Genomic DNA, 22411 nt, shown 5'->3' with positions numbered 1-22411 from the left:
ACAACATGCTCAGCTGAAGGTTGAAGTGACCTGAGTGCCCACTTCATCAGAACGGCACAGTACGGGTATAAATTTGCCCACAGCAAACAAAGATGGAGAATAAAGAAGAGTGAAAAAACAAACCAGCCGTTCCGCTCTAAACACGTATTTCTTTTCCATTTTGCCAACCTGATTTCACTTACGATGACTCATAGTGAAACAGAAAACATGTGAATTGCATTTGGTTGTGCAAAGGTTAGTAACGCCTTAACTTTCAAAACCAGCTCATCCTTCAGTAACACTACAGTTGCCTTCCACTCCCTTTCAGTCAGATTGGTGCATCTGAACAGCTGCAAAAATTTTCCCTAAAGTCCAGACGACATTCCTAGGTTAGACATTCAAAAGGGGTATTTTAAAGAAGGGTGTTTGTATTCGGACTGCCACCTCACTTCACCCAGAGCATTTCCTCTGGTTTCTATCAGTTCATCTCTTCTTTGCTCTGCTTCGGAGCCCCTGTTTTCCTGTTACCAACCGCTTAGAACCAAATCAAGAAGTAGAGAGGAAAAGAAACGCCCGTCCGCTCCTAATTTCCTTTACTCCACTGTCCGCCAACCGCAGAGCCGGCCGAGGCAGAGCTTCTTGTCAACTTTAACCCAGCTCAGCTGATCTGTTGCCGCGCCGCCGCCGTCAGATTCCAGAAGCAAAGAACAGGAAGGTGGGACGCGAGACATGGATGTGAATATCGCTCCTCTCCGGGCCTGGGACGATTTCTTCCCAGGCTCTGACCGCTTTGCCCGGCCAGACTTCAGGGACATTTCCAAATGGAACAACCGTGTGGTGAGCAACCTGCTCTATTACCAGACCAACTACCTAGTGGTGGCTGCCATGATGATTTCCGTTGTGGGGTAAGTGGGGTTCCCCTCCCGGGCACTGATCGGGGGCAGGACGGAGGAGGCTCTGGGTGCAAGATCCCGGGATGCGGAAACGGTCTCCCCGCCGGTCTCCTGCCCTGATAACTGCAGGCGGGCAAACCCGTGGAAACTTGTTCGCAGGGCGAGGCCGCAGCAATCTGGGGTCCTTTTTCTTTTCCGCGCCTCCGGCTGAAGCGTGAAAGGAGTCCTAAGGGCTGCAGAAATATTGCCAACCTCAGCAAGAAAAAAAAAAAAAAAAAAAAGGACTTTTTTTTTCTTCCTCCGCCCCGATTACGCTTTGGCTGTGGTTGATATTTGTCGCGCCCCGGTCTCTTAAAAATAAGAAGAAAGAGGAAAGTGGTGTAACTTTATCCTGCACCTGGCTGGGACGGACGCCTTCCTGGAAGGTTTGGGCCCCCGGGGTGTGGATCCGAACTTGCCTTCTGGGGTGTTAGTGTAAAAAGGATATCAGAGAAGCGATGCTCTTTATGGGTTTCTCGGCCTAGCGCCTGCCACATTGTACGAGAAAGCTGAGCTTGGGAGCAAAAGGGTGGGTGTAGCCTGGTGGCGCATCTCCCAGTATAGGGCGAAGTCTGCCATGTAGAAACGGTGTCCCTTTTGCTCTTTTTTTTCTTCCAGAACTTGCCAGGGATGGTCACTTTATCTTCGCACCCGGTCTTAAAATTAAGTGTCCTGTGTTATATACGATTTCACCCAACACCTGCTCTTCTAGAAACCACTTTTTCTTGTAGGTCATCCTTTAAGAAATGCTTCACTCATTTTTGCAAGATGAGGTGGTGCTATTCTACATCTTGCTGATCCAATGCATCTTTAAAGAAAAAGCCACCCTCAGACTTCCTAAAGGAATCCGCTTGTCATTAAAGAAGTGGCTGGCATTTCTGTTTGAAATTGAACACAGAGAAAGAGAAAGCTGGCCTGGGAGAAAGGAAAAATCTAAACTTGGAAGATATGAGGAAGGATGAATAGGGTGGTTTCTGAGGTTGGTTTACTGTTCTTTGGCTTATTTATTGAGTCACTTCTCTGTACCAAGCTCAGGCACACCAAGATCAATCACACATGAATCCTGGCCAAAGAGCATGCGACAGTTTTTGAGAAGCTGTAGGACCTGATACCCAGCTCAGGGGAGAGAAAAGTAGTTCGTAATTTCTGGTTGTGGTTCAGGCTGTTTACTCCTTTGCAGAAAAGGACTCTCATTTGTGGGGTTCTGTAGACAATTACTCAGATCCTCATGATGTGTTGCTTAAAGAACTCAGAACAGCTTGGTGTGAGGAGGGCACTGGGCTCTGAACAGACTCTGCTGAGTTAAAATTAGTTGGAGTGGGACAGGCCTGGATCAGCTGCCTTCTAAACCTTCCCCTAACTTCATGCTTAATGCGTATTTCCCAGAGCAATAAAAAAAAATGTCTTAAAAAAAGTCATGGGTAAATAGGATTACATCTCTTGTTTTGCTTTCTTTTTCTTTTCCCTTGTAAAGGCATCTTATCTAATGATCTAGCTAGGATTTTTGTGTTTTTTTTAGGTACCCCCCACAAAGGCTTAGATATTGGGCAAGATTTGACACAGACCAATCAAATGTACAGAAAACAAAACAAAAAACTTGCTTTTCAAAAAGATATACTGCCCAGATGGACACAAGCTCCAGCAGCCTTGCTACCTTGATGGCATTCATTTTTCACTATGAATGCCAGGGGCAGCCGCTGACTAAATATAGCTCCTTCATTGTGAAGTCTTAGCCCACTAACTCAGGCAGTTTGAGATGTTGGCCCTTCCCAGTTCCCTTTTCAAGCAGGAGCTGTTGATTGGCAGTCAAAGTGCAAAGTAGCTATTTCATTGTTTATTAACCTTATCTTTAAAAACTTACAAAAGATATAGGCTAGTCAGTTGTTTTGAAGATTGTATGTCAAGTATGGGATTTCCTTTGTACCCCAGTAAAATCTTTTGTGACATCTTCACCTGTTTGCTACGCATCTACAAACACCCAGCCTATAGTTCTTTCCAGATTGCTCACTTCTTTGTTCATAATTTAATTATAATAAAAGCTAACATTTATTGAGTGCTGCATGTGCCAGATACTTTGCTACATAATGCAGCCCAATGAGATGAGATATTATTACTAAACCTGAGGCTCAGAGAGGTTACATGACCAACCCCAAGTCACAATCCCAGGCTTGTGCTCCTGACTACTATTCCACCTTCCTCTGAGTCATGAGGTTAGAGTGTTTTAAAGCTGGAAAAAAACAAATATCTTCAGGGTCAGGGAGCTTAGCTGACTCTGGAATGTGTTTCTCATTCTAAAGAAAAATTTTCTCTTTTGTGACGTCCATAGATGGGAGGATCAGAACAGTACTGGAGGCTGCCACCTGGATCCTCTCTCTACCTGTATCTGATGGTTTCTCATCATATCTTGGTAGAGTGTGTGTGTGAAAATATGGCCCGGGTGTTTCCTGGGGAAGGGATTGTGTTTGAAGGGTCTTCTTCAGTGGTGCCGCCCGCTGCTGCACGGGAGAGGCCATCAGGTCATTGTTGGAGGGCTTCAGCCTCAACTCTGAATGTTCCTGTGTTGAAAACTAGCTTGGGTGAGGAAAGAGTGAAGCTGCTCTTGAACATTGCAGAAACGGAGGGGGCGAACAAAGTGGATATCATCTAGCTCCAAAACAACTGAAGGGGCTGCCCAGACTGAGATGGAGATTAAGAGGGATTAAGATAGAGACAGATCTGTGAGTGAGGGCCTGATCAGGCATGGCCTGATAATTCATGATTAGAAAAGTTTGAACCTCATCCTAATAGCATGGTTTCCCAGGCATATGACTTCCATTCATATATAGAATCTGTTCTGCCTTTCAGATTAAGTCTAAACAGACCTAATTAAGCTAATTAAGTCTTAGCTAACAGACCTGGTGGGGGCAATTGCCATATCTTCTGTCTCTTCACATAGTAGACAATAGTAGTTAAGAATTTAGGCACTAGCGCCTGGTTAAGTCAATTTTGAATCCCAACTACCAGTCACTAGCCATGTGATCTTGGGTAGGTCACTTGAAACACCCTTTGCCTCAGTTTCCTCAGCTGTAAAATGAGACTATTCCTGGTACCTGTGTTATAGGGATATTGTGAGGATTATCTGAGTTAATATAGGCAAGTTTCTTAATACAGTGTCTGGCCTCTACTGTTTGCTGCAAGAAATTTATTTTGGAGTTTTATTATTATTTTTTATCTCTGTTAGTGTTATCATAGACTAACACAGGTAGCATCTTTATCCCAGCAGCTCCATTGACCCAAACACCAGTCCCCAACTTACTCACCTACCCATGCTTCTCCTATAGGACTCGGCTTTGGTACTATCTCTTTGAGGAGACATTCTCCCTTCTCCCTCCCTCCCCACACCTGTGTCTATATTTTGCCTGGTACTTACCCCACAAGTTTTAGGTTGTCTGTTCACTTGTCATCACTCTGTGCTCTTGACACCTTGAGGCCAGAGACTGTGGGTTTTGTTTGTGGGGCGGGTTTTCTTGTTGTTGTGCTTAACATTATTTTTATTCTCTGGATCCCTGAGGCCAAGAATATAGCAGATGCTTAGCTGATGAGTGAAAAGAATAAATAAATGAACATAAGGTTTCAACATGAGGGTGGGGGCAACTTTTAACCTGCTTAACGGAATAAATTATTTCGAAGCACACAGCAACAGCCAGCACATAACAGCAACATGCTCCCAGAGTGAGATTAACGGGGGTCGTTGCTGACAGTGTTCACTACGTATTGGTTAGGATTACTATGGTATAAAAATTCAATTTTAAAAAGTTTAAAAATCAGACTCTTGATTACTTCATATTGCCCTTGCAAATGCAGTGAAATACCCTTCTGTGATCTTTCTCCATCTGATGCTACTGACATTTTGGATGGTGGAATACTTTGTTGTAGGGGACTATCCTGTGTATTGTAGGATGTTAAGCACCATCTCTGCTCTCTGCTATGTGCATATTGATACATTAGTTTGTACTTGTTTTATTCATTAAATGTAATTTGCACTAAAAGAAAAAAGTGCCCTCCCCTTAAGTTGTGACAGTCAAAAATGTCTCCAGACATTGCCAAATGTCCCCTTGGGATCCAAATCACCCCAATTGAGAACCACTGCTCTCTTGCCAAAAAAAATATGATTCTTCAACATCATCTTTACTAAATGCAAGTTGCTTTATCCTTGTTGCTGTTGTTTAGTCACTCAGTCATGTCCAACTCTTTGTGACCCCATGGACTGTAGCCCACTAGGCTCCTCTGGCCATGGGTTTTCCCAGGCAAGAAAACTGGAGAGGTTGCCATTTCCTTCTCCAGGGTATCTTCCCAATGACCTAGGGGTCAAACCCATATCTCCTGCATTGGCAGGCAGATTCTTTACCACTGAGCCACCTGGAATGCAAGTTGCTTTATAACAAATTACAAAAACAGAGTTTCACAAGGACAGAACAGAGCAGTTTGACATTAGGTCCTGGCTCCTGACTTTTCAAACATTAGAATGGCATGGATTTGAAGCTTTATACAGCTTTGATCATTAGCCTTAATTTATTATATTTGTTATGTGATCATTGTTTTTCTGCTATGCCTTTACTGGTTCCACAGACTCAGTCTTTTTATTTTTTGATAGACTTATGGCATTTACTTTTATCCACTTTCTGTTCAAAAGTCCACTTGCCCTGGAGCTTTTCTGCTATAGAATAGGAATCAAATGACTCCATTAACATAAAACACACTGCTGCTACTGCTGCTAAGTCGCTTCAGTCGTGTCCGACTCTGTGCACCCCCATTGACGGCAGCCCACCAGGCTCCCCTGTCCCTGGGATTCTAGGCCTAGCAAATGATAACACTCAAATGTTAACTGCTATTATTCTATGAAATCCTAGATTACAGACATGTTTAGAAGTCTCCCAACTTGTGTATTCTCTTGAGCAGAAGTATTAGATGATTACTGTAGAAATTTTCATTTTTATTTTTATTTATAAAAATTTTTTAATTGAAGGATAATTGCTTTACAGAATTTTGTTGTTTTCTGTCAAACCTCAACATGAATCAGCCACAGGTATATGTATATTCCCTCCCTTTTGAACCTCCCTCTCATCCCCCTCCCCGTCCCACTCTTCTTGGTTGATAGTTACCCTTTAGTAATTGCAACTTCTGTTACTTAGAAACCTTTGCTTCCTTGAAGAGCTGTTTCCTTTTGAAATGCTTGCATCACTCCAGAAGAGATCAAATGAGTTAAAGAAGCATGAATAACAAGCTGAGGAATGCATGTTCTGTTGAACATGACTTTGCATCATTTAAAACAAGAAAGAAACAATGTCTAAGATAGAAAAGGACATGACTTAACCTCCTCCATCCTTCACAGGAGACATCTCAGCACTGGATTTTTTTTTTTCTGTTGACTATAGTAATAGATGTCTCTCTCTATTTTGAAAGTGAAAAGCAAAGGCATAACCTAATTGCACGTGCAATTTAAGTACCAAGTATATGATGCATTCTAGTTGCAGACAGGCATCTATGTGCTTAAAAGAACGCCAAAAGATTTGCTAGAGAAATCTGTCCAAACTGTGGACCATGGAACTGCAGTATTTTTTTTCTTTTTTTTTTACCCTGGGAGGCTGTTAGAAATGCAGAATCTCAGGGTCCATCCCAGACCTATTGGGTCCGAATCTGTATTTTAACACAACTCTTAGATGAGTCCTAGGTGCATTACAATTTAAAAAACACTGATCTGATCTGGTTTAAAGGAAAGAGTAAGAAAATATAAATAAATCAACCTTTAAGCCCAGATGTTACCTTTGGAGATTCTTGGTGTATAGTTCTTGGCTAGGTTCAGGCATCTGTGTTTTTTTTATTTCAATGCCCCAAGTAATTCTGATATGTCTCCTAAGTTAAAACTGAGAAGTATTGATCCCTATTATATTACAAATATGTTCTAATTTTCCTTGTTATGGCTTGTTAAATATCAGTTCAGTTTAGTCACTCCGTCATGTCCAACTCTTTGCGACCCCATGGGCTGCAGCACGCCAGGCCTCCCTGTCCCCCACCATCTCCTGGAGCCTGCTCAAACTCATGTCCATCGAGTTGGTGATGCCATCCAACCATCTCATCCTCTGTCGTCCCCTTCTCCTCATGCCTTCAATCTTTCACAGCATCAGGGTCTTTTCAAATGAGTCGGTTCTTCGCATCAGGTGACCAAAGTATTGGAGCTTCAGTTTCAGCATCAGTCCTTCCAATGAACATTCAGGACTGATCTCCTTTAGGATGGACTGGTTGGATCTCCTTGCAATCCAAGGGACTCTCAAGAGTCTTCTCCAACACCATAGTTCAAAAGCATCAATTCTTACCCATCATTTAAAAGTGGACATTTAATTTCTAAATACTTGGAGGTTTTAAAGTATCTTTGATATTACTTTCTCATTTAAATGCTTTCTTCTCTGCAATCACCGTGTTTTTTTCAGTCTTCTAACTTTGAGGCTTTCAATGGCCAAGTCAAAGATCTCTGTTGATAAATGTCACATTGAACTTGAAAATATGTGCTGCTGAACTATTTTTAAAACATCTGTTGATATTGATTTCTAACATAATCCCACTGTGATAAGAGAACAGACTCTATATATAGATTTCAGTACCTTTAGGCCATGAAATGTTTGCACCTTGTTTTATGTCCCTGGATATGTTCCAGTGTCTCCTAGTTTATAGTCTAAGGGAACTTGAAGAGAATTTGTATCCTAGCATTGTGTGAAAATTATATAAACCTTAATTATGTTGAATTGGTTCATGGTGCTTTTCAGGTCTTGTGTATCCTTCTACTTCTCTGTATATTCATTCTATTCACTCTTGAGAGTTTGATATTAAAATTTCAATTAAAAATCTTAATTTATCTACTTATATAGTGGGACCATATGTAACTTTGTTCCATATTTTCCAAGTTTCCTGTACATGTTATCATATTCTCATAATTTAAAAAAATAAAAAGAGAGAGAAAGTAAAAAAGAAAGATAGCTTAAAAAAAAATACTGATTCTATCAAACCCCACAGCTTTCATAGATGTAAAGGTCACGAGGCTAATTTGAACCAAAGCTGCTAATAGAAGCTTGGTTTATTAGTATAATTGAAATACTTTGTCCATTAAGCCATTGCATATATTCTAAAGCTCCTTATTAACCAAATTCAACAGCATACCTGACTCACAACATTTGTATTATCATGCCTATCTCCCTCTCACAAATACTCCCTGCCATTAGAACACATGTTTTCTGACGTGGCCTCAGAAGTACTAACCACACACAGATTCTATGAATATGTACATGCCTCTGCTGTGTCTCCAGCCAGAAAGGCACCTTTATTCTTAGTGCTGTACATTACTGCTTCTCCTTTAAGGCAACATAATGTAGCTGGTGAGTGAATCAGCTCATATTTGGTTAGCTGAAGTACTTCTTCCCTGTATAGGCTATGGAGGTGTTACCACTGGGCAGAAACTAGAGTTACCCCTTTTTGCTTTCAGTTGCTTGGGATGGTAAAGAGTTTTTGGAAGGCTGGTATCTACCTGAAAAGACTAAACTTTAATCTTTTTCAAAATGAGTGTGGTCTCATTATATATTGTAGGTTGGTAGCTACCAACATCTGGTTTTAAGAAATGGGCACTTTTCATGAAGATGGCGCCGAAGGCGAAGAAGGAAGCCCCTGCCCCTCCTAAAGCTGAAGCCAAAGCAAAAGCTTTGAAGGCCAAGAGAGCAGTGTTGAAAGGTGTCCACAGCCACAAGAAAAAGAAGATCCGGACGTCACCCACCTTCCGGCGGCCCAAAACGCTGCGGCTCAGGAGGCAGCCCAAATATCCTCGGAAGAGCGCCCCTAGGAGAAACAAACTTGACCACTATGCTATCATCAAATTCCCCCTCACCACCGAGTCAGCCATGAAGAAAATGGAAGACAATAACACACTGGTGTTCATTGTGGATGTCAAGACCAACAAACACCAAATCAAACAGGCTGTGAAGAAGCTCTATGACATTGACGTGGCCAAGGTCAATACTCTGATCAGGCCTGATGGAGAGAAGAAGGCATATGTTCGACTGGCTCCTGACTATGATGCTTTGGATGTTGCCAACAAAATTGGAATCATCTAAACTGAGTCCAGCTGGCTAATTTCAAATATAAAAGTTTTCACTATAAAAAAAAAAAAAAAGAAAGAAATGGGCAGATTGTTCATACCTTTTAAGTTTCTAGGTGGTAGAGGAAGAGAAGAATCAGAGAGCCCTTGGATGGGGAGGAATGTATTAAAACCTTTGCAGATAGAATTAATTGCAATCTGTTTATGCTGAACTTAATGGAAATGTTTCCTGAAATTTTTCAGCTTCAAAGCCAGTTCTACATTTCTCTCACTTGTGTTGCTTCCTTTATTCATTCCACTAAGAGAATGAATCACTTACCAATATCTCAGGCATTATGCTATGAGATACAGTGGAGAATAAGAATAAGCTGTGGTTCCTGCCCTTAAAATTTTCAGAGTCAAGAGAGGCACCAGGATGATGCTGAAAACATCCTTGGAAGAAAAGTTATGACCAAGCTAGATAGTATATTCAAAAGCAGAGACATTACTTTGCCAACAAAGGTCCGTCTAGTCAAGGCTATGGTTTTTCCTGTGGTCATGTATGGATGTGAGAGTTGGACTGTGAAGAAGGCTGAGCGCCGAAGAATTGATGCTTTTGAACTGTGGTGTTGGAGAAGACTCTTGAGAGTCCCTTGGACTGCAAGGAGATCCAACCAGTCCATTCTGAAGGAGATCAACCCTGGGATTTCTTTGGAAGGAATGATGCTAAAGCTGAAACTCCAGTACTTTGGCCACCTCATGTGAAGAGTTGACTCACTGGGAAAGACTCTGATGCTGGGAGGGATTGGGGGCAGGAGGAGAAGGGGACGACAGAGGATGAGATGGCTGGATGGCATCACTGACTTGATGGACGTGGGTCTGAGTGAATTCTAGGAGTTGGTGATGGACAGGGAGGCCTGGCGTGCTGTGATTTCATGGGGTCGCAAAAAGTCGGACACAACTGAGCAACTGAACTGAACTGATAGCAAGCGTACAGAAACATATGCGTATATAAACACACATCGTTTTCAACCTGACTTAACCTGATCTCTTCTGTACATTAATGATTCCAAATCGCAAAACTTGCAGGTATCAAAAAGTGGGAGAGGCACTGAGTATGTGGATGGAGAAGAGATTATTAAATGGAACCATCCTCACTTGCAGCTCAGATGCCTTCTACTCAGTTGGACAGATATTTACTGAGCACCTGCTACATCCCAGATACTGTGGATGCCTTGATGATACCCATGGGAGTACAAGTCCGCCCAGCCTTCCTCAATCCTCCCAGAACTCATCTCTTCCTGCCCTCCCACATGCTTTTATTTGCACTTGAAGCACTGCACTTGGCATGCTGGCACATGTCTTTCCCTGGCAGGGCATGTGTTTCTTCTGAATGTAGAACTTGAAGAGGTCTATCAATACTCAGTAAAATTTTAATCTGAAAATTCCTCATCAAATAAGAATTCATTAGATCATCTTCTCTGACACTATGCATATAACCTTGTTTTTCTTAACATCTCCCCATATACCCTAAAAAAAAAAAAATTCCCCTAGTGCTGCCAGACTGGAGTTAGTAGTTTCTATCTCCTTTCCCTATGTAAGGATTTACAATGATTCTGGGTAAATGTGCAAATAAATAAGTGGATTTAGGGGTTTTTTGGATCTCTTTCTAAGAGAGCCAAAGCTCTCAGTCAGCTTACTAGGGGCAGAGAGCTCTGTACAGGAAATGCAGTTCTAAAAGGTGAACTGGACGTCTACCAAATTGAGCAGTGCCATTGGACTTTTTTATTTTTGTTTTGGATAAATGAATGACTCAGCTTCAGAATATTTAGAACATTCATCCTGTCTCCTGTGGTGAGCTTGGCTTCTTTTTTCTGGGAACACTTTTGTGTCTGTGATCTTAAGCGAAACCTGTAGGCTGTCTTTCAGTTCTGGGAGCATTTACCCATATAAATAGATAGGATTTCCTGGTCTTTTCTCCCAGGGAGCATTCACAAAATAGAGACAGTTGGAAGCCTATCCCAACTGGAAAACTGAGGCTTTGGCTTCTGGTTCTACAAATCCCCCTTGTATCCCATCAGTGAAATCCTCCTTGTCTCCAGGAAATACAAAGGAATGCAGAAAATGGGGCTGAAAGTGAATGTGTTAGTCTCTTGTGTCCTACTCTTTGCGACCCCACAGACTGTAGCCCACCAGTCTCCTCTGTCCATGAAATTCTCCAGGCAAGAATACTGGAGTGGGTTGCCATTTCCTTCTCCAGGGTTAGTGGAAGATAAATAGAGAAGGATTTGCTTGTAGGAGGGGAGTTTATGTGTCACCAGACTCATTAGCATTTGTCCAAACAACTGTCTTCTCTCCACAGCGCTGTAAGAACTTGCCATGTGACAATTTAGTTACCTCAACTAAAAGCATTCAGAAAGAACAGTTTTTAAACAAATATCTTTCCACTTGCGTTCCAAAGCATTATTATGAGATTAACCATGAGTTCCTAATTGTTGAAGGCAGTGATCAGTATACATGAAGGTTCATTACACCATTCTCTTTACCTTTAGAATTTGCCATAATAAAAAGTTTAAAAAGGATTTCCTGGGACTTCCCTGGTGACCCCGTGGCTAGGGTTCTGTGCTCCCAAGGTGGGGGTCCCAGGTTTGATCCCTGTTGAGGAACTGGATCCCACATGCTGCAACTAAGAGTTTGCATGCTGCCACATGGCACAGCTACATAAATAAATATTTTTAAAAAGGATCTGCTGCAGTCTAATCCCTTGTATAGTGACTATTTGAAGCTTCACAGCTGTGGGAGGTGAGACTTATAGCTTCTAACTTAGGTCCAAGCTGTTGTTTAATACAAATAAAACAAGCAATGAGCTTGATAAACACAGAAGAAAACACAGAGGTTCCCAAAGTATATCTTACAATGGATACTTTTAACATGCCAACTGTTGCCAAGACAGTGGATCATCAAGATGTGTTTAGTTTGATGATACCAATACACACAGTGTAACAAATATTCCCTACACAGCGAGTATGCAATAAATATTGTGGGCTGATTCAGTCGATTAGGAGAATCTCAAGGTTAGGTTACTCTGACCTTTCTGTGACAAAAGAGATGAACTCTGCCCCATGTTAAGTGCCTGTGATCAAGAGATCCAGGAGACACTGATCATGTTTACTCAAAACTGATTTGTGCGTTTAATACATTTATACTTTATAATCAGAGATAGTTCTTGCTAGGAAGAAAGCCCTGTGGGGAACCAAAGCAACCACAGAAGATGGCTGGGGTTATCTGTGGAATCCGAGAGCAAGGGGGGCCTATGTAGGCAGGACTGTAGGAGGATGGATCTCCCTCTGTCCTACCTGCCCTCCTCCTGGCCCCCAGCCAGCACTAGAGACAGAACTTAGAAAAGCCACCGTCCTTGCAGCAAGCCCGAGGGTCCTATGATCTCATCTCATCTCTTCTTATATCACATAGGAGTTTTTCCTACTTCAGGTTTTTCATTTGTTCCTTTCATCACAGCTCTGTGAAGGTACAAAAGCAGGGACTATCTTTATAGTAACGTTTAGTGTACAGTGAGGAATGAGAGCAATTTGTTCAAGACAGATCTCACATCACTTATTTCATGGCCATACAAAGTTGCTGAGCTTAACTTTAAATAACAGGAAAATGTGCTAGACTCTTACTTACCTTTTTTTTCTTTATTTCAACAAACATTTATCAAATTCCTGCTCTGTGCCGTGTCATGCCAAGTGCTGGGGAGAAAATACCACGGTCCCTGCCCTCATAGTGCTTAATCTCTAGTGGGAGACAGAGACATTCATAAGATACTCATTCAAATAAGTATCAAATTGCCACTGAATTTATGGCAGCTCACTCCAGTATTCTCGCCTGGAGAATCCTGTGGAGAGAGGAGCCTGGCAGGCTACAGTCCACAGGGTCGCAAAGAGTCGGACATGACTGAGCACACACACAGTTGTGTATCATCTTAGGGTTTGTTAAGAAGAGGCAGATGGTGCTAGGATGTGGTCAGAAAGACTAGGAAAAAGCTGATTAAGCTGAGATTTGAAGGAGATAGGAAAGAATCGGGCAGAAAGAATGGCTTGTGCTCAGGCTTCGGATGGCCAGGGGCAGGGTAGGCTCTAGAGACAGACAGAAACCCCAGTGGATGGTGTGGAAAATCAAGCGGTGGTGGTGTGAGAAAGCTGACAGGCAGAGATGCTACAGCCCTTAGGCATCCCTCATACTGATGACTGAAACGGTCCGTTCCTCCTGCAGCGTAAGGCAAATCACAGGTTTGGTAGGTGAAGTGTGGCCTGAATTTCAGGCTCCTGTTTCCCACCTCAGCTCAGCACCCTTGTCCCAGATACCAGCTACACAATTGTCTGCAATGGCCCTGGCTGCAGAGGCAGGCAGGGGCCAGCGCCTGCAGGGCCTTGTAGAATGTGCAGAGAATCCTGTTTTTATCCTAAAAGCACTAGGAAGCAAGAAAATGGATGGGTGGATTCATATTTGCAGTGACTCCTGGTTGTTTCAGAACCTCAGAAAAATATCACCAATTTAGAGAAGTGCACTGTGAGTAAATGATTCCTCTGCTTTCTTAGTGAGTCAGGCTTCCTCAGGAACCAAACTGCAAAAATAGCTTTTTGGGGGTTAGAAAATTGGAACGCAGTGCAAAGCTGCTTCTGTTGCTCAGAAAATATTTCACTGCCTCTTTGGTTCTTGTTGGCATTACAGCGTGCCAGGCATTAACAAATGTGCACTCGAGTCAATCTGAAGATCTCTGAATAAACTTTTGTCACCAGCACTGCAGTTGGGAGCCTCAGAACAAATTTATTAACTTACCTGTTTCTTATCTTCATTCTGTGTAGAAAATTCCGTGGACAGAGGCTACAGTCCATGGAGTCGCAGAGTCAGACATGACTGAGCAACTAACGCTTTCTGTGTAGAATGAGATGTGTTCTCAAGATCCACGCTAGCTCTAAAATTCTGCAGTTGGCCAAGATTTTTATTTTTCTTTTAGCAACTTGTGTTGAAACTACAGCCATAGCTAGCTGAGCCACGTTGGCAAGTTTAGGACCTGCGTCCACACCCGCTCATAACTACCTTCCTTTAGAGACAAATGAAAATGTTGAGGGATTTCCTAGAATGACCTTTAGTTGCTTACCCCAAACTAGAAGAAAAGGCTTCTAAAATGGTTGAGGGGGGAAAATCCCTGGAGCTGGTTAACAACACAGAATGGGTTATATTATGAATTGTGTCAACTGGCACTGTTTTTCCTACCCCTGGATTCCTCTAAATATGTTTATTCACTGCCCTGGGCCTCAGCTTATTCATCCGTGTAATGGGATTGCACTTATTCCTCTTTGAAGAGTCAGCTACAGGGTTCTGTGATGGGATTCTAAGCCTTTTTACAACTGTTAGTGATTCCACTAGAATTTTTAACTATGACATTTATCTGTCATATTGATATTGTCATTTATCTTCTTACTGAGTAGAATACATATGCATGTGTGTGCTTGTTAAGTTGCTTTGGCTGTGTCTGACTCTTTGCAACCCCATGGACCATAGGCCGCCAGGCTCCTCTGTCCATGGGATTCTCCAGGCAAGAATACTGGAGTGGGTTGCCATGCCCTCCTCCAAGGGATCTTCCCAACCCAGGGATCAAACCTGGGTCTCTTATGTCTCCTGCATTGGCAGGCAGGTTCTTTACCTCTAGCACCACCTGGGAAGCCCAGGATAGATATATATGTAGGTATATATTTTCAACTCACAATAGAAAAACATATTTAATGTTTTTGATTTGTAAAGGAAAGTCCTGTTTTCACCAAAGACAGAAAATCACGATCTCTCCATCTCCTTTGGTCTCTCTCTTCTCTCCCTCCTCTCTCCCTTCCCCTCTCTCCTTTGCTTCCATTTAGCTTCCAGCCTTCCTTCCTCTTTCTCATTCATGGGCCTCTGAAAAATGAAATAGCGCCTATCAAATCCAATGGCAGTTGTCCACGTGAAAGCTAGGTGGCATATTTATGAAAGTTTTATCCTAATGGTCCTTGGGCTTTATGGTGATTTATGTCACTAAGAACCCAAACTGTTGAGTAAAAGCTTTACTCATTTCAAACAAGAACTGGTTTCCAAAACTCCTGCACTAACTGGAAAATGAATTTAATCTCTGGAGGATGATCTGTGTATTTTATTTTGCTCCAAGTACAGGGAGGTGCCAGGGCAGTGGGAGTGCTGTGCATTTTCCCCTTTCTTAGAATGGAATTGTGCTTAAGCAGAATAAAGAAGAAAATCATTTCTGCTCCAAGTAACTTTGTTCATTTTTTCCAGCTTGTAACTTTGGTTTCTAATTATAGATCACAGCTTGAGCATTGGGTAAGCTAAAACCAGTCCTATAGGACTCTCTGCTCTGTTCTCTCTTCTTGAACATGAGCAACAGGAGCAGGTGAAAAGCACATTTGGAATTGCTTGAGTCAGGCCTAGATTTTTCATTGTTCTTTGTCCTAGGCTTGATTTAGCCATTCAGCCTAGAAGTCTACCTCACTTGTACCGAGAAACATAGGAAAAACTTAGCATGCATTTTTTATATGCTATGCCTTGTGAATTATTAATAGATATTCTAGGAAGAACTGAGATGGAGACCTTTAACATTTTATACCAACCAACCATCTCCCAGGCCTCCGCTAGTGATAAAGAACCTGCCTACCTCCCTGCAGGAGACAGGTTCAATCCCTGGGTCAGGAACATACCCTGGAGGCGGCATTGACAACTCATTCCAGTATTCCTGCCTGGAGGGAATCTCATGGACAGAGGAGCCTGGTGGGCTAAGGTCCATAGGGTCGCAAAGAGTCAGACATGACTGAAGTGACTAGCACACACACACATAGCATCATCAGCATGCAACCATCTCCTATTGGAGCTTATACAAAGGAGTTGCCTAAACTTGAAACTTCTGCTCTAGTTCTTTGAGTTAATATTGATTTGGTCAACATCAAGTCTATTTAAAGGGGTTTGTCTCTTTCAGGCAACTTTCTCCCATTACTTTTATTTTTAAATATCAATTATTTTATCTTTAAGTAATATATGACTATTGAAAAAATATGAAAATAGAAATAAGCAAATGGGAATATACTACCCATGATCCTATTACCCAGTAAAACTGCTAGAGTCTTTTAAATTTCTCTCATAATGTTTTTGGTGCTAGAAATGAAATATGTTAGTCTGTGAGAGTTTCTAAGCCTCTCTACCCAGTCTCCCCATCACCTGCAAAAGAAGATCTTGTTTTGGCCCTGAGCTAGATCTTTCCTTCCCCAGACCTTGAAGGACATTTTTGTCTTTACCAAACCAATTCTAGGGTCAAAGCTGGAGAGAAGGTATAACCCAGATAGAATCATGAAAAAGAAAAGAAAAAAGGGCCAAGAGACCTAGATAATGAAAATGGTGAGGGAGAAGGAGGACACACAGACAAGCACATAAGCCAGATGTTGGGAAAGCTTCAGGAGTCGGGTGGGGTGGGGTGGATTAGTTGAAAGAGAATCTGGACAGTGAGCCGGAAACCAGAGTTGTGAGTGGGAGAAGGCAGAGCTTGGCTGTGCTCTTGAATTGAAATTGCATCAGCATGACTGGAGAGATGAAGCAAGGCAAGATTGTTGAAGTTGGCCTGCCCAAAGCCAGAGGTGTGGGGCTGGAGAGCCTGTGTGCACACTCAGTCACTAAATCGTGTCTAACTCTGTGTGACCCCATGGACTGTGGCCCTCACCAGGCTCCTCGATCCATGGGATTCTCCAGGCAAGAATACTAGAGTGGGTGGCCATACCCTCCTCCAGGGGATCTTCTCAACCCAGGGATTATACTGAGGTCTCCTGCATTGCAAGCAGATTCTTTACCATCTGAGCCGCCAGGGAGGCTGGGGCTGGGGAGCAGTTACTTTTATATCTTTACATTTTAAGTTTTGTATGTTCACTTTATTTCTGATCATAAAATAAGGTACTGATTGTAGAAGTTTCTACTTCTGAGTTATATAACAGGTTCTAAATCCACCTACCAGACAGAATTATTGCTTTTACCTAAGCAATATATTATTGCCTTCCCACATGATAAAGCATATTTCGACTTTTTAAAAATTATATATGTCACCATTTAGTACATTGTTGGCCATATACATTGTTTCTAAAAGTTATAAATCATAAATACCACTCATGTGAATACTGTTACAATTCAGTCTTTGCATTTTTATTAATTTCTTTACATTATCTCTTCTGAAGAGATTTTTTCCTGGAAGGATATAAGTATTTCCAAGAGTTCTGAATGAAATAAGCAACTTATTATTATAGAGTTTAATTTAAAACTACATGCTACTACTTTGACCACTGTTTAGCTCCATGCATTTTAGTAGAAATTAACTTTTTCAAAGGAGTTTGACATTAATTATGTCCCTGCTTTCACCCCTTAAGATATGCAATCTTTCACTCCTATTTGAAACTATTTAAATATTAAATAGTAAAATAGCTTTTCTGTTTCAGGAGGCAGAATCAGAGTGAAAAATTTCAAGAGATTTTTTAAAAAGGAATCTTTGTTATCCTAAATATAAATTCCAATATGAAATGACTTCATCTGTTCTGTTTCGGAGAAAGTCAGTTCTTGGCATCACCTTTCATTATCCTGTCTTCCAAATCAGTGATGCTGATGATAACACACTGACCCCTCCTTGTTCTTCCCAAGCAACATGCTCATTAGCCTCTTAGGAGGGTAAAAAGTTAGTAAATCATCTTACTTGCTGACCACAAATGTCTTTTAAGAATTTTATACACACAGTGGGTTGGGGGTGGGGGTGGGTGGGGCTACAATACGCCCAGTCATTCTCACTTAGGAAGTGCTTGATCTACATGTCCTCTTTATAAATGGCTTTCCCCCTTTATCCGCAGCAGTGTAACCTTTGGCTCATGTAACAATGAAACTGGAGGTTTTATGCCTGGAAATCTCAGTTGATAGCCCATCTCCTAATGATACTCTGGGCCTTGTAAAGAATTAGAGTGGCCTCTTTAACACCGGGAGTCATAAACCCCCATGCCTCCATGGGCCAGGCAGCTTATGTAAGAGACCAGGGCAAGGCAGCTGTTAGAAAAAGTTATTAATGGCAGCTCACTAGGGGCCTCTGTGTCAAAGATTCCGTAGATAGTGGTGGGGGCTGAGGTTAAATGGAGAGCATTTATTCTATGTAAAGGAGAAGGCACTCTAGCCAGTGGCTAACGTGGGAAACTGGGACTAGTTTTATGAGATTTTCTTGTTTCCAGGAGAAGCAAGAAACCCCAAGGTTGATGCATTTAAACACGCACACACACATTGGGATTCAAGTAAAAGTTTTTAAAATTATTGTACAGTCCAGACACAAGTGTAACTGCACACTGGCTTATGAAGCCCACCATGTGACCTGAACACATTCATCTAACAGGGCAGATTCTAGGTGGATTTAAATAAGCCCTTGGAGCTCGGAAAATACAATCATTGTATACCAGACACCAGGATGTATGAAAGCTAAAGACAGTGCATCCAACAAAGGGGCTCTAGTCTATTGAAATGTTGGGCCTCTAATGTGATGGGCTGTTCGGTAGGACACTGCCTCCCTGTGAATTTTCCCTCCACCGTGCTCTAATCTCTGTTCCCAAGTTTCTTCCTTGGAGACGTAATTTAATACTATCGACCTCATCAGGATATGAGGATTAAATGAGACAACTGAGATGAAAAGCTTGGTAAGTATGCTATGTTGCTACTCTTCCCCTCCCCGCTTCCTCATTTCCCTTCTCCTGACCTGAGCGCCCCCTTTTTTCCATATTCCAGGTTCCTGAGCCCCTTCAACATGATCCTTGGAGGCATTGTGGTGGTGCTGGTGTTCACGGGCTTCGTGTGGGCAGCTCACAATAAAGACATCCTCCGTCGGATGAAGAAGCAGTACCCCACAGTGTTCGTCATGGTGGTCATGCTAGCCAGCTACTTCCTCATCTCCCTGTTCGGGGGAGTCATGGTCTTTGTGTTTGGTATCACTTTTCCTTTGCTGTGTAAGTGAATCTGAGCCTTATGTCATCAAGCAATGTCGATCCATTCATCCAGTGAGAATGTCCTAACCTGTTTCTGAGAGGTGTGTTGGCAGGTCTGCAAAACTATCAAGAGTTTTCTGCAACAGCAGGTCAAGGCTGAATAGCCCATTAATGGCACAGATACGTACTGGGCACCCCCTCTGTGCCACTCTTCTGGGGACACAAAAGTAAACAAAACAAATTCGGATCCCAAGTCATACAGTAGTGGCATGGTCTGCATTGGAATCCAGATTTGTCTGATATTAGAGTCTTTTCTTAACACTTCAGTGCCAGGCATCCCGTGCTGACACAGAAATGAATGTTTACTCTCTACTTACTCAGAAGATCGTAATTAGTGTCGAAAGCGTCGTAAGTTGGTCCAGAGTATAGGTAACCATGGACTCCAATTCTGGTGATGAGAACTAGACATTTTCTAAAGTGTACGTGCACTGTTGACTGAGATTCCCAAGCACTTGAAGCCTGAAATAGAGAACAGATAAAACTCCAGTCTCATCAATGGCAATCTAATTAGAATTATAGTGTACTCAGTGACAGGAACATCCCTTTAATTTTTAAAAGCATTTCATATGCTGCCATTCCACTAAATAAAATCAATTCCTTGTTTCGGGTTTGTTAGATTAAGCCCTCAGAATATTTATATGTGAACCCCACACCTTATTGGATAAAATAATTGAATCATTAAATTTAGACATTTTTGAAATACTCTTCAGGATTTCTTTATGTGCTAGAGACAGTATTTCAGTGATTCTACCTCAGTATACAGCTTGTAAAAAACAGAGCAGTGTAATGAAACGTATCGTAAGTTAAGAGTCAAGGGTCCAGGTTTCTTTTCATAGACATGCTGGAAACCAGCCATGTGATCTGCACCAGTTGTCTTATATGGGAAGAGCTGACTCACTGGAAAAGATCCTGATGCTGGGAAAGATTGAGGGCAGGAGGAGAAGGGGACGACAGACGATGAAATAATTGGATGGGATCATCAACTCAATGGAAATGAGTTTGAGCAAATTCTGGGAAACAGTGAAGGACAGGGAAGCCTGGAGTGCTGCGGTCCATGGGGTCACAGAGTCAGACACTACTGAGTGACTGAACAACAACAATAACCCTATATGTGCTATAGTTCACTCATCCATAAAAGAAGGGAATTAGACAAGATCAGTCATTCCCAAACTTTGATGATTGTAAGAATCATCCAGGATGATTTTAACATATATGTTTCTCAGCCACATCCCTTGGAGATCTTGATTCTTTGGTCCACAGGGCTGTCCAAAGAACCTGTATATTTTTACAAAGCTCCTCAAATGTTTCTAGTGGTCACTCTTGATTAGGAGCCTCCAGAGAGAACACACATGAGTGCTTCTCACAATGACGGCCCCAAATAACCCACATCAAAATCATCCACAGTGGTTACTGAAACATTACATTCCGGAACCCTATCTTGTCTCAACAATCTCAACTCCAGGTGCTGGAGACTAGGAATCTGCCTATCTAACAGGCTTTCTCTCTGGTGATCTGTATGCACACAGAAGTTTGAAAAGTGCTGGTGTAGATTACCCAAGGTGTTGACTTAAATACAGACTCCTGAGCCCAGCTCTGTAAAGGTTCTAGAAGTTCAGGACGCCCAGGAGATGGGCCAGAGAAAATCTGTTTCTTACAAACAAACTCAGGTAATTCTTAATGATCAGGTAAATTCTGTGAATACCAGGTTACATAAGGTCTGTAAACCCTTAGCATTTTATCCAGACATTCTATATCCAACACTGTGCAATAGCTTTTTCCAGGTATCTATACCCAACACTGTGCAAAACTGCTCCTTAGGAGGCACATTCTAAGAGGACTTCACTTGTGTGCCTCCTGCAGGAACAAAATACAGATAACCCCTGAACTGAGCATGAGTTCTTTTCCGGAAAAGGTTAGCATTTTTAGGTAGGTTGAAATCACATCAATTCGCTTTGAATTTTAAGGTATTTAAGTAGTATCTGAAAGGCAGTGGTAACAATGTGTGAAGGGGAGAGCATGGCTGCCAGATTATGGTCCTTCCTGCTGAATACGACATTCTCCTGCACACACAAAGAATACTGTAAAGTCCAAGGATCCATACAGGGACTTGGGTCTATTAGGCTGACAAAGAGCTTTATATAAAATGTAAGGATCCACTCTGGGACGTGGGTCAGTTAGGGAAGCAGACTGGACTGTAGCTAATGGAGAAAGTTGTTACTTCAGTTGTGAAGCGGGGTGGGAGAATGGGTGCTTTGGTGCTAACCGTCACCTTTCACTTCCCTGTAGTGATGTTCATCCATGCGTCGCTGAGGCTCCGGAACCTCAAGAACAAACTGGAGAATAAAATGGAGGAAATTGGTCTGAAGAGGACACCCATGGGGATTGTCCTAGATGCCCTGGAGCAGCAGGAGGAAACCATCACCAAGTTCAGTGACTATATCAGTAAAATGAAGGAGTAGGCGGAGCTGACCTGGCCATAGGGTTGCAGCAGAAGTCGAGCTGCGGTTTGCCCTTGTCCAGACCTACTTTCCGTTTGTGTTTTTGAAATAGGAGGTGCACGAACCATCCAGCCACCCGTGGCACCGTGCACAGAGAGGCCTCCCTGTTCTCATCTCTGCTGTCACAGAGAAAAGGCCTCTGACTAAAAGAAACAACCCTCCTGTTAGGTCTGACATCTCCAGTGTGTTTATGTAAGCTGATTGGAAACGGATCACCCTGATTTCTTAAGGAGAATAAAAGAATCATGGGGTGTACAGCAACAATATGGTTATTTTGTAGGAAAGAGTTTGTAAAGTATCAAGGCAATATGAATAAATGAAAAGACTATGAAAGGAGATGATGTTATCCTGTTTTAATCCCCCTCAGCATCCTCCTCCAAAAATATTCCTTCCTTAGGGTTATAATATGTGGGGTATCAATTAGTTTAGCTTTTATTATTATTGTTTAAAATAAAAAATTATCTTGATCACTTTGCCTCCTGGTTGATGTGCAGTGGATAAAGCAGTTGTTTCTATTTTGTTTACAAACATAAAGCTGCTAGCTGCTTAGGAAAATATTTTATCAACTTTTTTGTAAATTTTTGAAATGCTATTAATTAGAAGGCATTTGTTGCAAACTAAATATCATCTTTAAGGGAGTTACAGCTCTGTAGCCTGTATTATTCTTGACAAGCTTGTTAAAAAAAATCAGAATAAAATGAGTTTCTATTGCATGGGTTTTGTTTTTATAATGACAAAGAGGTATCCAAGATAATATTTCCCTTTTTTCTTCCCCTTTTTCTTCTTTTTGTTCAGTTTTTAACTGCAACATTTAGA

The 22411-nt window shown here is 42.0% G+C and overlaps 2 protein-coding genes across 2 annotated transcripts; both read left to right on the top strand.

The window, feature by feature from the left end:
- Positions 1-668: 668 nt before the first annotated feature.
- On the top strand, positions 669-22308 carry ARL6IP5 (ADP ribosylation factor like GTPase 6 interacting protein 5). The gene is made up of 3 exons (XM_004018335.6): positions 669-884; positions 18841-19058; positions 21384-22308. The coding sequence occupies exons 1-3, from the start codon at positions 709-711 to the stop codon at positions 21554-21556; spliced, it is 567 nt and encodes a 188-aa protein (XP_004018384.1). The 5' UTR covers positions 669-708; the 3' UTR covers positions 21557-22308.
- On the top strand, positions 8564-15310 carry LOC121817232 (large ribosomal subunit protein uL23-like). The gene has a single exon (XM_060402230.1). It carries the CDS (start codon positions 8570-8572, stop codon positions 9044-9046), a length of 477 nt encoding a protein of 158 aa, XP_060258213.1. The 5' UTR covers positions 8564-8569; the 3' UTR covers positions 9047-15310.
- Positions 22309-22411: the final 103 nt, after the last annotated feature.

Source organism: Ovis aries, chromosome 19, assembly GCF_016772045.2.
Source record: "Ovis aries strain OAR_USU_Benz2616 breed Rambouillet chromosome 19, ARS-UI_Ramb_v3.0, whole genome shotgun sequence".
In the NCBI taxonomy this organism is placed as follows: domain Eukaryota; kingdom Metazoa; phylum Chordata; class Mammalia; order Artiodactyla; family Bovidae; genus Ovis; species Ovis aries.
Note: the sequence above shows the minus strand (reverse complement) of the source record. Positions and strands in the feature narration are given on the sequence as shown.